At 37.9% G+C, this 12,814-nt stretch overlaps 2 protein-coding genes across 3 annotated transcripts; one reads left to right on the top strand and one right to left on the bottom strand.

Moving 5' to 3' along the window:
* Positions 1–299: 299 nt before the first annotated feature.
* On the bottom strand, positions 300–2,466 carry naa10 (N(alpha)-acetyltransferase 10, NatA catalytic subunit). Of its 2 annotated transcripts, none has more exons than XM_014475638.2 (8): positions 2,285–2,466; positions 2,047–2,145; positions 1,901–1,959; positions 1,549–1,594; positions 1,358–1,473; positions 1,196–1,240; positions 789–873; positions 300–665 (listed from the first exon to the last, which is right to left on the bottom strand). In XM_014475638.2, the coding sequence occupies exons 1-8, from the start codon at positions 2,303–2,305 to the stop codon at positions 483–485; spliced, it is 654 nt and encodes a 217-aa protein (XP_014331124.1). In that variant the 5' UTR covers positions 2,306–2,466; the 3' UTR covers positions 300–482. The 2 variants fall into 2 exon arrangements, with proteins under 2 accessions (XP_014331124.1, XP_014331125.1); XM_014475639.2 differs by having other exon boundaries at positions 434–665; positions 775–873.
* A 1,927-nt stretch (positions 2,467–4,393) lies between these two features.
* Positions 4,394–12,655, top strand: LOC102235563 (ceramide kinase-like). The gene is made up of 13 exons (XM_023339979.1): positions 4,394–4,773; positions 6,432–6,527; positions 6,668–6,805; positions 6,886–7,014; positions 7,490–7,553; positions 7,635–7,780; positions 7,864–7,938; positions 8,018–8,170; positions 8,371–8,476; positions 10,463–10,566; positions 11,631–11,827; positions 11,912–12,219; positions 12,364–12,655. The coding sequence occupies exons 1-13, from the start codon at positions 4,638–4,640 to the stop codon at positions 12,476–12,478; spliced, it is 1,767 nt and encodes a 588-aa protein (XP_023195747.1). The 5' UTR covers positions 4,394–4,637; the 3' UTR covers positions 12,479–12,655.
* The last annotated feature ends 159 nt before the right edge of the window (positions 12,656–12,814 follow it).

The following is a 12,814-nucleotide window of genomic DNA, read 5'->3' as shown; positions in this document are numbered from 1 at the left end:
ACCTTGTTTTCTATAATAAATTCACAATTCGACACCGCTCTGCTTTTACACAGTCAAGTTTATTCTGATCGATGATCCGATTAAAAAAGGAGCACTGCACCCACTGAACATTTTTTGTTGTGTTAAACTGTGTATTTGTGGAATAAAAAAAGCTATTTCTCTTTCAACAATAGGGAAAATGCCAAATAATAAAGAAAATTTCTGTAAAATTTACTGCGTTATTTTCCAACAAATTAAGAGACCAACGGTCATTTTGAATTACAGATATTTCGGACTTTTAAGAAATCATCACTCAATAATGCTTCGTCCAATAAGTTTAGTTTAATTTGAACAACACATTGACTCAACTCTGTTCATAACAGCAGAGAAAAAAAAATAAAGAGATGCAGCTTTGATAGTCAAGATAGCCAGCCTTCAAAGTCAGAAACAGCTGCAAATTGTGATAAAAATGGGTGCTTTAAAAAATGTCAAGAACTGCGGCGTCATTGTGAGTCAGAAGAAGAATCTTTAACGTCTGTGCTTTCTGTTGCCTCGCTGACTTCACTCAACTCTTTGCTCTCTCCTCCACTGTCTCTCTCGCTTTCTCTCTCTTGTTCGCCGGAGCCTGATGGGCTCTGGCCAGATGTTGCTTCTTGACTCGACACGCGCACGCCAGGCTTCCTCAGCTGCACGAAGATGACAAAAAAAAGAAGCAAAATTTACACACACCAAAAAAATTACCTCAATTAAGAGCAAATAAAGGAATGTCAAAGAAGTAAAAAGGAGGACATTTACAGATTCTAATTCACCTCATCGGCCATGTGAGCCAGGTCTCTCTTCATGGCGTAGGCATCTTCTCCATCTGCATAATATTTTGGTTCGACTTCACTGATCCTGAAGAGAGACGAGATAAAACTTTAGCTTATATAAAGTCAAATTCAATAAATTATATTCTTGAAAGACTTATTTATTGCAGTAACATAATTCAGCAAGTGAAACAAATACATAGTAATTACACAGTGATGTTTTAAAGCCTTTCTTCCTGATAATTATGATTTTTTTTGTATACATCTGATGAAAACATTTAAGGTTATAGTATTGTTTTATCACAATGAAAAAAAATGAACACAAAAATGTGTGCTTGGTAAAAACTAATAATCACTTAAAAAATTTATTTTCTAAGGCTTAATATCTCACGTGACATAAACAAGCTTACTGAAACTTGAGGGTGTTGGAGTAGAGATGTAAAGCCGCTCGGTTGCTGCAGTGGGGGAAAAAAACAATCAGTAATGTTAATCTGGAAGAACAAAAATACCTTGCATACACCTGACCATAAGAAAACCAGTTTCACTGCGGCCCCGTAGATGTGGAAAGTTACCTTTTGCGAACGTGAAGTGAGACATATTTAGCGTTAAAGTTTTCTATCATGGCCCGGCTGGCCTGGTCCATCAACTTCTGGGCCAGACCGAGACGTCTGTGGGATCGCTTCACTGCCTACAAGACGCAAACCAGGTCAGACACAGATTTGTCAGTGAGGTCCAAAATAAAAGTCTCTCTACTCAGACTCACCAATGAAGTAATATGTCCATGAGGTACATCATCAGGGTCCTCTTCCCTAAAAAAAAAAGTTAGTTTTGATGAGTGAATTTTACAGCCAAATTCAGTTTGATTCAGGATTTGCACAACATCAATATTTACCATTTGCATTTTTTTTTATCATACCGGATGAGGGTAGTTATTAAAGCAACCTGGACTCCCCTAACACTTCAACTGTGCCACTGTAATTTAAGTTATAATCATCACAAATATCAAAATAAACCCTTGAAAATCACTGCTTCATTTTATGAGTGGATTTTATGAAATTTACATTTTCATATTCTAATTTACTGATATGCATCCATAATTGTGGTCAGATACTCACATTTTTGCCAGCACATATCCAACAATTTTACCATTTTCGTCCTCTGCTATATAGGAAAGCTGAATGAAAGGAAGACAGCGAGTGAAACAAATTCTGTCAGGCTTTTAGGACAAAGTAGCAGAGGCGAGATGAGACAGAAGCAGCACCTGAGGCCAGGATAATCCGTGATAGAAGTAGTATTTCATCTGGTAGTTTTCTGGGAGACACAACAGGTTACAGTGCTGCATGTTCATAAGGTCCTCCGGCTGAAACAGATAAAACAACCACCGCAAAAGTCCATTACAAAGGGGGGAAGAAACGGCCGATATTTGCAAGAGCAGCAGTTAGCTTAGCTTTAACAGGTAGCAAAACAGCGTGGCTGACATGAGATTCCTGTGTGCTTACCCTCGCGTTTCGTATGTTCATTTTGTTGTTTGAATTTTAATAAAACTTCCGAAAAAAAAGTTTTTGATTTACACTAGTTCCAATAACCGTTTAATAACAAAGTACACGAGAGAATTTAAAAGACCCGGCGCACTTGCTAACTGAATCAAACAGCTAGCATGAAACGAAGGAGGAAACACGTAAACACCTTTCCGGTGAAAATGTGTCACGACTTCACAATAAAAGCCTTTGATGCACTTTTATTTTATTGTGACAAATACCAACAATTTGTGGCGAGGTAACTTTGTAGATTTCCATGATTACCTCTCTAATTTGTCTAAAAGTAAACACAAAGACAAAAACGATCAGAAATATTACAAACTACAAATATTTAAGACGAGAGTCTATAGGAGAATAGACAACATTATTTTACTTTACAGAATTGGTATTCTTTCCCATCATACATTAACTACAAATATTTAGTTTTAACTGAACGTAGACAACAGAATAAGAATAAATATAATGGAATGTCATGTAGCATCATAGTTTTCTCCTGATCGGCAGTTTGAAATGTCAGATTATAATACTTTTTTTTTTTTTTTACCCTTTTCTTTATACATCCAAACTAATAACATTAAACATCTGTAGTCTAAAAGCAGATCAATGAGAAGTGTGTACTTCCATGAATATAACATAAAAAAACATTTTCTCATGGGGATGAAATGTTTTTTACCAGGTGATTCCAAACTCCTGACCCTACAAATAACAGTGAAAGAGACTTGTGACCCGACTATTTGCAATAAGTCAACACAAAAGGTTGGCAACATTTTCAACATACAGCATCAGTCCTCAATAGTTGTTTCAATCATTTGTAGGATTTTTACTATGACTGCTATTGTTCTCATCATTTTTGTTATTTCTTTAATCTGAACAGGAGCACAAGAGAACAACCTGTCAATTTGGGATCCTACCAACTTTGGGAGCTTCTGTTCTATACAATAGCTAAAAGCAGACAGGAAGACACAGCCCATTTCAGGCATTTCAAACATATCAAAAGTAAATTTGAACATAACTGAAACATTCAAGAAGCATAACAATAAAGTTAAAGAAAACATTATTTAGTTATTATTTAGGTATATATATATATATATATATATATATATATACAATACAGACCAAAAGTTTGGACACACCTTTTAATTCAATGAGTTTCCTTTATTTTCATGACTATTGACATTGTAGATTCACACTGAAGGCATCAAAACTATAAATAACACATGTGGAAATATGCACTAAACAAAAAAGTGTAAAATAAGTGAAAATAGCCCTTATATTCTAGTTTCTTCAAAGTAGCAACCTTTTGTTGTGATTACTGCTTTGCACACACTCTGCATTTTCTTGATGAGCTTCAAGAGGTCGTCACCTGAAATGGTTTTCACTTCATAGGTGTGTCCTGTCAGGTTAATAAGTGGGATTTCTTGCCTTATAAATAGTCATGAAAATAAAGAAAACCCATTGAATTAGAAAGGTGTGTCCAAACTTTTGGTCTGTACTGTATATATATATATATACAGTACATATACAGTACAGTACACACACACACACACACACACACACACACACACACACACACACACACACATATATATATATATATATATATATATATATGTAAATTTTGTATATTTACAAAATTGTAAATATATATATATATATATATTTACAAAATTGTAAATATATATATATATATATATTTACAATTTTGCCTCTTATAAGAAATAAATTAGGACAACCACATATTTATGTCATCCTTAAAAGGGTAAAATTACGCACGTGTGTGGCATCAGATGCACATCATGAGACCATTTTTACTCTGCAGTTTGAAGGTTTGCTGACTGTCGAAATGAGATGTGAGATCATATAGGCTCAAATGACTTGGTATTCACAACATACTTTCCGTTATTGCAGTCATGTAATTAGTAATTACATTTTTCTTAGCATGCTTAGGCCTGATAAACAAGTAAATAAAATTTTCCAAACGCTCAACCTGCAGCGACACGGTCCCTCAGGTAAACTTCTATCCAATCAGCAGCTTTATGCAAATAGCAGCTGCAGGTGCCATGAGGGAAGGGAGCGGTGAGGCACCTCTCGGGCGGTAGCGACAACATTTCAGCGTGAATTTTATCCAGATGAAGATGACAACCTTTCTGACTCTGTGACATCTGTGACACCAGACAAAAGAAGTCGGGCTATTTTTTGATTGTCGACTGAATTCATATTGTTGGCACCGACCTATTGTTGTTTTCTCAAACGGGTGAAAGTTATGGATGCAAACGGCGGTCGGGAAAGAGTTGTTTGCGGACTTTTCGGGTGAATGAAAACCCAGATGGAGACCGACCTGAGACTGGAGTCAAGTTTGTGGGTCGGGAATAAGAGATACCTGGCTGTCCTGACAGGCTGGCATCTCAAATGGACCGAGGCGGACAAGAAGAACCGCGATAAGAAAACAGGTGAGTGATCCTGTTGCTCTGAACCTGATGGCACATACCGTCGCCTTAACATCCTTTTTTATTGTGTACAAATCACAGAATAAACAGCTATCTCCTATTTAAAATTATTCCTACTTATAACACTGACAACAGTTTTTAAGGTGCAGGCAGGGAGTGCTTTAATTAAGTCCTTTAAAAAACGTGAAGAACAAGTTGAGCAGCACCAACATGTCATAAAACAAGTTTACTGAAAACAGGCTGGAAAACACGCACACGCACGCCCACACACAGACACACGCACGCACCCCCCACACCCCCACACGCAGGGCAGGTGTTATGCCGGTTTTGGGGCCCTCTAGTTCTGCTAACAATGTGGACTGGGTGCAATCAGCAGTCTGATCATTAGATCACACACACACCTGTTATAAACTTATTGCATCTCTGGCAGTGCTGTTTACATTATATACATGTATAATATAGAATACATTTATTGGCCAACTGATTTATCAACCAGTTGATTTCTGGGCCCAAAATGATCCTCTTACTGTCTGGTCTATAAACTTATTTACTTGAACAGAACCCGTATAACAATATGAGGGGTCATAAACAGCAACACATTATGCCTCCCATCTAAAAATCATCTATTAGTCTGGAAAGGATTACAAAGCCCTGTTATGTGGCTGACTAACAGCAGAGTGGGATAAAATTCCTTCACAGCATTTTAAATGCTAGTTTAAACAGAGTGTCAATAGCAGGTGTTGGGGCTTTTTCCCTAATAAAAATAAAATAAACATCGGAAAACAGTTTTTGTACTTTCTCTAGTTATTTTTGTGTGATTTTGTGATTTGCTTGATTTTTTTTTAAATTTTTTATTTTTTTATTTATATTTTTATTCAAAAAAAAGTACAATGTAAGGTACATAAAAATACGGTAACATGAATTAAATTTGCTTTATCTTTTAACAACCCGACCCCACCCACCCACATTCAACAGAAAAGAAAGAAAGAAAAAAAAAATGACGGGGAGCATTACGTGTCAACAATACAACAATTTGTCATCATCAAGTCGTGATTTGCTTGATGACCTGAAACAACTGAAAGGGACAGAAAAGCAAAAGCAGAAGAAATCTGTCAGGGAGAAATTATTTCTTCCATAAGCTTTTACTGAAAAAAATGAAAAGATAAACTGCTGTCTGCAGAAATTTTAACCTAAAAAAAAAAAATCAACATTATTTAACACAATACAGAGTTATTATAATTCATTCAAATCAAAAATCAGTTGGCTTCTTGGCTTATTATTAACAAGTAGAGTGAGCAACACTGACCTAATCTGTTGTGTTTATGCTGGTCAGGCCACATGCACTGCATGCCGTTTAAACAAACAAAGGCTCAATTCTAATCATGTTTATCTAGTATACACCTGGAAGGCACTCAGACCAGCAAAACCCCTATGGAAATGAAGTGACTTGACAGAATCAGCTTTCATTACAATCACACTGTAGTTTTTCCAGTATCCATTTTGTTACAATGTAGTAAAATCCAGGACGTATCATTGCTGTGGGGATTAAATACCTAAATGGAAAACATCCATATTTAATACTCTTCATTACTTTGACAAGTACGGACTTAATGAGTTTGAGGTCAGTTTGGGATTTTCATCACATCCGTTGTGTCACACAGTTTCAGTTCCTGTGGCTGAGGTGGTTGGAGTGGAGGAGGGCCGGGTGGAGGTTCTGCCTCACAAGTCTGTGGAGGACACAGATAGAGACTTCACAGGTATAAATTCTCAGTACACAGCCACAATTTAATAATAATTATGTGCTATACTGTAATCAGATCTGTGGTTTTAGCCTATTATCAAAGTAGAGGTTTCATAATCCTGCGGATAAAACATTTATTTACTTATCCGTCTACAGTTTTCTATGTAAAGCGCAGTAGCAGCAGGACTACCTCTGGGCTGCTGTGGAGACTGGGCCGGACCCAGTTCACCTGTCCCAGTCGGGTCCTCAGAGACCAGTGGACGAAACACCTACGGACAGCCCTAAAAACACACAGTCAGAGGAGATTTTCCATTTAAAATATTGCCGAATCCCAAGCCTGTAGCTACTTGTAACATCCTAAATGCATTTTTCAGGTCCCCTCCGTCCACACAGGCTGCTGGTGTTCATCAACCCATTTGGAGGAAAGAAAAAAGGAAGGCAGATCTACCACTCACTGGTTGCCCCTGTGTTTGAGCTGGCTGGCATCAGCTCCCATGTAATAGGTAAACACTGTTATTGATAAAGTTCATACCCCTTCAACTTTTTCCCATTTTGTCACTTTACAGTCACAAGCTTTATATATACTGTATATATATATGTATGATAAAATCGAGTGGTTAACAGCTCAGGTGGGCAAATCTGTTGACTTGAGAAATAGATTTATTTGAACTACATAAATCTATAAAGCTTGGACCCTGCCACTCTTAAATTTTTTATTTAAATAGTTTTCCTATGCCTTGCGACAGACTGGCGACCTGTCCAGGGTGAACCCCGCCTCTCGCCCAAAACGTTCACCAGCACCCCTCCTGACCCCTCTAGGGACAAGGGTGTTAGAAAATGGATGGATGGATGTATAGTTTTTCTATCAGATAACTTCCTCAAGGAGTACACAGAAGTTTGTGCTTTGACGTGACAAAAATATGTATCTTTTAGTCTATCCCCTGTCTGACCTCCTAAACCAGTTGTTTTTCATTTTAGTGACTGAACGAGCCAACCAGGCCAGAGATCACCTCCTTAAGAAAGACTTGACGGGTTTTGATGGGTGAGTGCCGTCAGTATATTGTTGTGCGGTAGGAGATTGTTACAAAGGCTTCACAGAAACTCTTGTGTTTACTTTTGACAGTGTGGTGTGTGTGGGCGGCGACGGCATGTTCAGTGAAATACTTCACGGTGTGATTGGGAGGACGCAGCAAGAGGCAGGCCTTTGTGAGAACGATCCTGCGGTCACTCTGCAGTCCTGTCCACTCCACATTGGGATCATCCCTGCAGGTAATTGTTGGAATATGTTCATAAAGTCAGTGCGCGTTACGAATGTGAATCCAAAAAGCTCATTCCTGGTTGTCTTATTGTAGGCTCCACAGACTGCGTGTGCTACACCACAGTGGGAGTGATCGACCCCGTTACCTCATCTTTGCACATTGTCATTGGTGAGGAAAGGTTTGCGTTAAAAGAAATCCCTGTTCTGTCAAATTTTAGCCCAACTTTAACAATTCTGCCATCTTTCAGGAGACTCTCAGCCTCTGGACGTGTGTTCTGTTCATCACGGTCCGGGGTTGGTACGATACTCCGCGTCTCTGGTGGGCTATGGCTTTTATGGTGATGTGCTAGCCGAGAGCGAAAAACGCCGCTGGATGGGACCCTTAAGATACGACTACTCAGGTCTAACAGAGAGCCTTAGTGAAGAGAACAAAAAATTATTGCGTAGCCGAATTAAAAGAGCTCTGTTCTTCATCTCCTCAGTGAGGCTGAATGATGCAACCGGACCACAACTTCCCTTATAGAGCATTTTATGCAATACAACCACTATGTTCTCTCTTTCATATTTTTCTTGTGCTATGCACTTCTTCTATTTTATTTAGGTGCAGTGGTGTTTCTGAGCAACAGAAGCTACAGGGGGACAGTGCAGTATCTGCCAGCTGACCCACTGATGTCCAGCCCAAGAGATAAGACTCGCTGTTTGTCCGGGTAAAACACCAACTTCTGTTACATGAATAATTACATGCAGTGTTTCAATAAAGAAAGAAGGAAAGAAAGTTACAGTGGTTTGACACTTTAAAACATTGAAGTAATTCAGGCCAGTAGTTGTGTTACTTTAATTCTTCTATTGTTTAAAGAAATAAGTTCTCAACTAAACAGTTGAAACATGGAAATCATTATGCACAAATACATTATGATACCTATTTTTTTTTTATCAGAAAATTATCCAAAAGGAGTCATTTGAAAGTGCAGAGATAGCGATGCCTCGTTGAAATCATGATGCATTCACGAAGTTGTTCAGATTTCAAGCTGTGGGATGTGAAATGTTTGAAATTTTATTCAATCATTTCAAACCTTTTCTGACAACCATCCTGTTTAATTCAAGTTTAAAACAAATGCATTTATTAGAGGAAACAATCTAAGAAAAAGATGCAATAACCTGATTGCATATGTATACATACACCCTGAAGCTATTTGCTTAAGCACCTTTTGACTTACGGTACTTTCAATAGTCGGTCTTTTTGACCTGTTGCAGAAAATGGGATTACCTGTAAGTGAAGTTGCAGTTATTCAAAGTTTAGCTTTCTTTTTTATCAATGGTTATTTGCATCCTTTTGCTTAATCTGGAGTTTGCAAACAGGCTGCAAATTTGTTATTCGGGGAAAGGAAGCAAAATGCATGATGAAGGCGGGAAGCAATATGTGGGCAAAAGTCACAAAAAGTGGACATTTCACCAAAACTGATGGAAAGAATAGACTAAAAGTGGTCAGGATGGCCACCTAAAGCAACACTGAAGGAGCTAAAGGAAATACAAACAAGTTTTGGTTTTGTTGCACATGTGACAACAATCTCCTGCACTTTCCATATGTCTGGTCTGAGGCGTTTCCAAAGGAAACAGACATGACTACATTTTTCAGAATGTTATGGGAGAATGTGAAACCCGAGGCATCTGAGCCAAAAGATAAGCTTAGCATAAATTACACATCACAAAACAAAGATCCCACCCAAAGTGAAACCTGGTGATGGCAGCATCATTGTTGCGCTTCTGAAGGTGGATGAAGTTATGAGTGGTTATTAGTAACAGTCTGTTTTGACCCAGAGCTTCAGTTGTCTGTTTCAGACTCACAATGAAGTCTGATTTTACTTATTTGTATTGAAGCATGCACGCAAATCAACAAAATAATGATGGCATAAGAGAAAAATTTAAGTTTTAGATCCCTCCCTCCTGAACTAAAGTCAACAGAACATCTGTGAGGTCTGCTTTAGGCTGTGAACATCAGTTGTCCCCACAATCATATAGTATTGGAAGTAGGATGCTGAAGAAGAAAACTGAATATGAAAAGATAAAAATCTGATTAAAGGTGAACACACACAGCTTTTTTTAATGTGATTTTTTAAATTATTTCTAACAAATTCTTGTTTTTCGCAAGTTAGTAATTGTAAAGGATTACTCCACGTTCTATTTGGAAAATATATTTATCATGATCTAATTTTTTTACTCTACAAAACCCTGGCATTTTAACTAGGGTGTATTTACTTTTGAGCACCACTGTACCTTCCCTTGTGCCTTTGTGTGCGTCCTAATCTAAGATATCTGAGAATGTGGATGGTGATGATTTGTTGTAACACTAAACTCCTTTAATTAGAAGATTAGAAAGCATGCATGTGGTCTGTGGACAAAAAAAAATTTTTTAAATCGCCCAGAGTCTCAGCTTGGGACATTGTAACTGCTGCCACCTGTACCTGGGACTCAGGTGTTGGGTGCATCTTAAGGCGGGTGGGAACTATGACAGTAGGAACTTGATCTAGATGAAATGTGAGACTCGGCCTCCTGTTGGGCTCGGAGTATCCACTTCAGCCTTTGTCTAAGCAAGCAGCCTCTGGCTGCCAACAAATTTTTTAGGACGTCTTTTATGAGCATGCATCAGACTTTAGGAGCTCTTTAAAACTCTCAATGTGGTTTTGTGTTCTTAGGTGTGGTGTTTGCGCCAAAAGCACCGAGAGACTTTTCACAAACTCTTCAGTTTCGGGCTCCCTGTGCAGCTCCAACTCTGGTCTGTTCAGTAATGACTCAGAAGGTAAAAAAAAAAGACAACAACATTGTTTTACACCATGTAGTGACAATCAAGTTTACTGAAGACTTACTGACTCCTGTCATTATTCAAGTTATCTCTCTATATTGTATAAATATGTTTACATGTACGGCCATATTTAACAAATTAAAATGTGTTGTAGTGAGGCTCATTTTTCAAAACAACCTCTAAATTTTCATCAAGCCCACATTTCTTGATTTTAATTTAAGTGTTGTGGTTTCAATACCTGTGGACAGAAAATTATGATAATTAACAGAAATGAAGAATTAAAAACAATCTGTCTCTAATCAGTCAATCAATGCATTTCACATTGATTGAGAGTTAGTGAAATAAGGGAATTTATATCTAAAAAAAATAAATAATATACATATATATATATATATATATATATACAACTAAATAATGTTTTCTTTAACTTAAAGAAGAAGATGTAAGAAGATTTTTTTATGTATTATTTCATATCCTCATGTTGCAGAATATCATGGATTTACTCCAGATCATGTTGTATTTGTCAAACTTACACATCAGAGTCACTGTGATGAGCTAATTCTGCTATGGACAAGGTGATTGGTCTGTGGTCCAGCTGTTGTGCAAGTTAACCAATCAGATGTTAGGATTTCTTTTACAAATTAGTATTATTGTCTAACGGAAATTATGGTAATAACAAAATACTGAGTGACAATTTAAGTTCTAACAAATTATTACAAAATTAACATTTAAAATTCTTGACTAATTAACACTTTTACATACATTTACTTTTTGCATCATTATTTTTTTGCTATCTTTTCAAATACATGGTGACTAAAAAGATGACATTATCCAATAAAATTCCTCTAAATATTTTTTTCTGTTTTGTTTTTTGCTGCACTGTAAGTCTTTATAAGGTCTTGAACCACCCATGATTTTGTTTTTAATGAATACACTTACACTTTGACTGAAACAGTCCATCGGTACTTTTAAGTTGTTTAGTGGTATTTATGCTGTACAGATTACCATGCAAGGATGTCGCTTAAAACTATAGAATCTTGTCTTTTTGTTTGTCTCTGTAGATGAGTGGGTCAGTGTGGATGGCAGGTTCAAGTCTGTGTCTCTCACATGTATGTCCAGCTCGTGTGCCAAAAGTCCTCTGGGTCTCTCTCCCTCAGCCCACCTGGCTGATGGAACAGGAGATCTCATCCTGGTATGGGACACAAACCCCTTGGGATTCCTTACTTACCTCTACAGGCACACAACCACTCAGGACCAGGTATCACATTTTCATTATATGGAAAAGAGTCTCAGCAGACATTTAAAAAGTGACCCAACCCATTGTTTCCACTTGTTCTTCTAGTTTGATCTGCCGTTTGTGGAGGTCCATCGTGTGAAGGCGGTGCGCTTCACTCTGGCAGGAGGAGAGGAAACAGAGGGCAGTGAAGGTCTGCATGGTGCAATGGATGGAGGAGATGGAGCATATGTCGAAAATGGAAGCATAGCTGGATCCCAGCAGCACCTGGCAGCAGGAGCTAATGGACAAATGATGACATGTGAGGACAAAACTATGAGCCCCTTCACATGCGGCCTTTGCTGCAGTAAAGCTCCTGCTGTGTCAGTCTGGAACTGTGATGGAGAAATTCTGCCTTTCCCTGAGATCTGCTGCAGGTAAGCAAGTCATCATGGTGTTTTTGTCCCGCCTGTCAGGTTTATGATTTGCTCTCTCCAACACACATCAGAAAGAAAATGCCTGTGAAGCTGTTTCTTGTTACAAGTAACTACCTTTGGCTTTTGTTTTGCTGCCGGTCTCAGGATTCATGGCCAGTTGGTGCGTCTGTACGCCAGGGGCATCGAGGACGGGACTTTCTTAAAAGACTGCACAGAGGAGAGGGACGAGTGCAACAGAGCATGCATACCACCCAGATAAAATCTGACAAGTGATTAAAAAAGTATATCAGTTTGTTGTTTAAAGGTTTTTAAATTTGATAACACTGCAGCAAGTCCTGCAGACTTTCATAGCCAAAGAGTTTCTCAAACTTCAGGCACTTTAATTCATATTTTGTCACTGTAATATTTGGAAAATAAATATGTATTCCTAAAGCTCTTTACATGTTTATGTTGATTTGTCGTCTTCCCTCCATGTGCAAATAGTGGAAAAAGTTTTTTGCTTTGAAAATGACATTAAACTGTTACTGTGTACACACGATGTTTCCTGCTTTTGATCCGTTTTTGTCTGTTTCAGAGAATTAAGACGAATGTTGAT

The sequence above is a fragment of the Xiphophorus maculatus genome, chromosome 1 (assembly GCF_002775205.1).
Source record: "Xiphophorus maculatus strain JP 163 A chromosome 1, X_maculatus-5.0-male, whole genome shotgun sequence".
NCBI lineage: Eukaryota > Metazoa > Chordata > Actinopteri > Cyprinodontiformes > Poeciliidae > Xiphophorus > Xiphophorus maculatus.
The sequence above is the reverse complement of the archived record's forward strand: the minus strand, read 5'-3'. Positions and strand labels throughout refer to the sequence as shown.

Coding starts and splice junctions, on each gene's coding strand:
- LOC102235563 (XM_023339979.1), top strand. CDS start 4,638: ATGAAAACCCAGATGGAGACCGACCTGAGACTGGAGTCAAGTTTGTGG. Junction 7,781..7,863: donor CATTGGGATCATCCCTGCAG/GTAATTGTTGGA, acceptor GTCTTATTGTAG/GCTCCACAGACTGCGTGTGC. Junction 7,939..8,017: donor ATCTTTGCACATTGTCATTG/GTGAGGAAAGGT, acceptor GCCATCTTTCAG/GAGACTCTCAGCCTCTGGAC.
- naa10 (XM_014475638.2), bottom strand. CDS start 2,305: ATGAACATACGAAACGCGAGG. Junction 2,146..2,284: donor TGAACATACGAAACGCGAGG/GTAAGCACACAG, acceptor TATCTGTTTCAG/CCGGAGGACCTTATGAACAT. Junction 1,474..1,548: donor ATGGACATATTACTTCATTG/GTGAGTCTGAGT, acceptor TGCGTCTTGTAG/GCAGTGAAGCGATCCCACAG.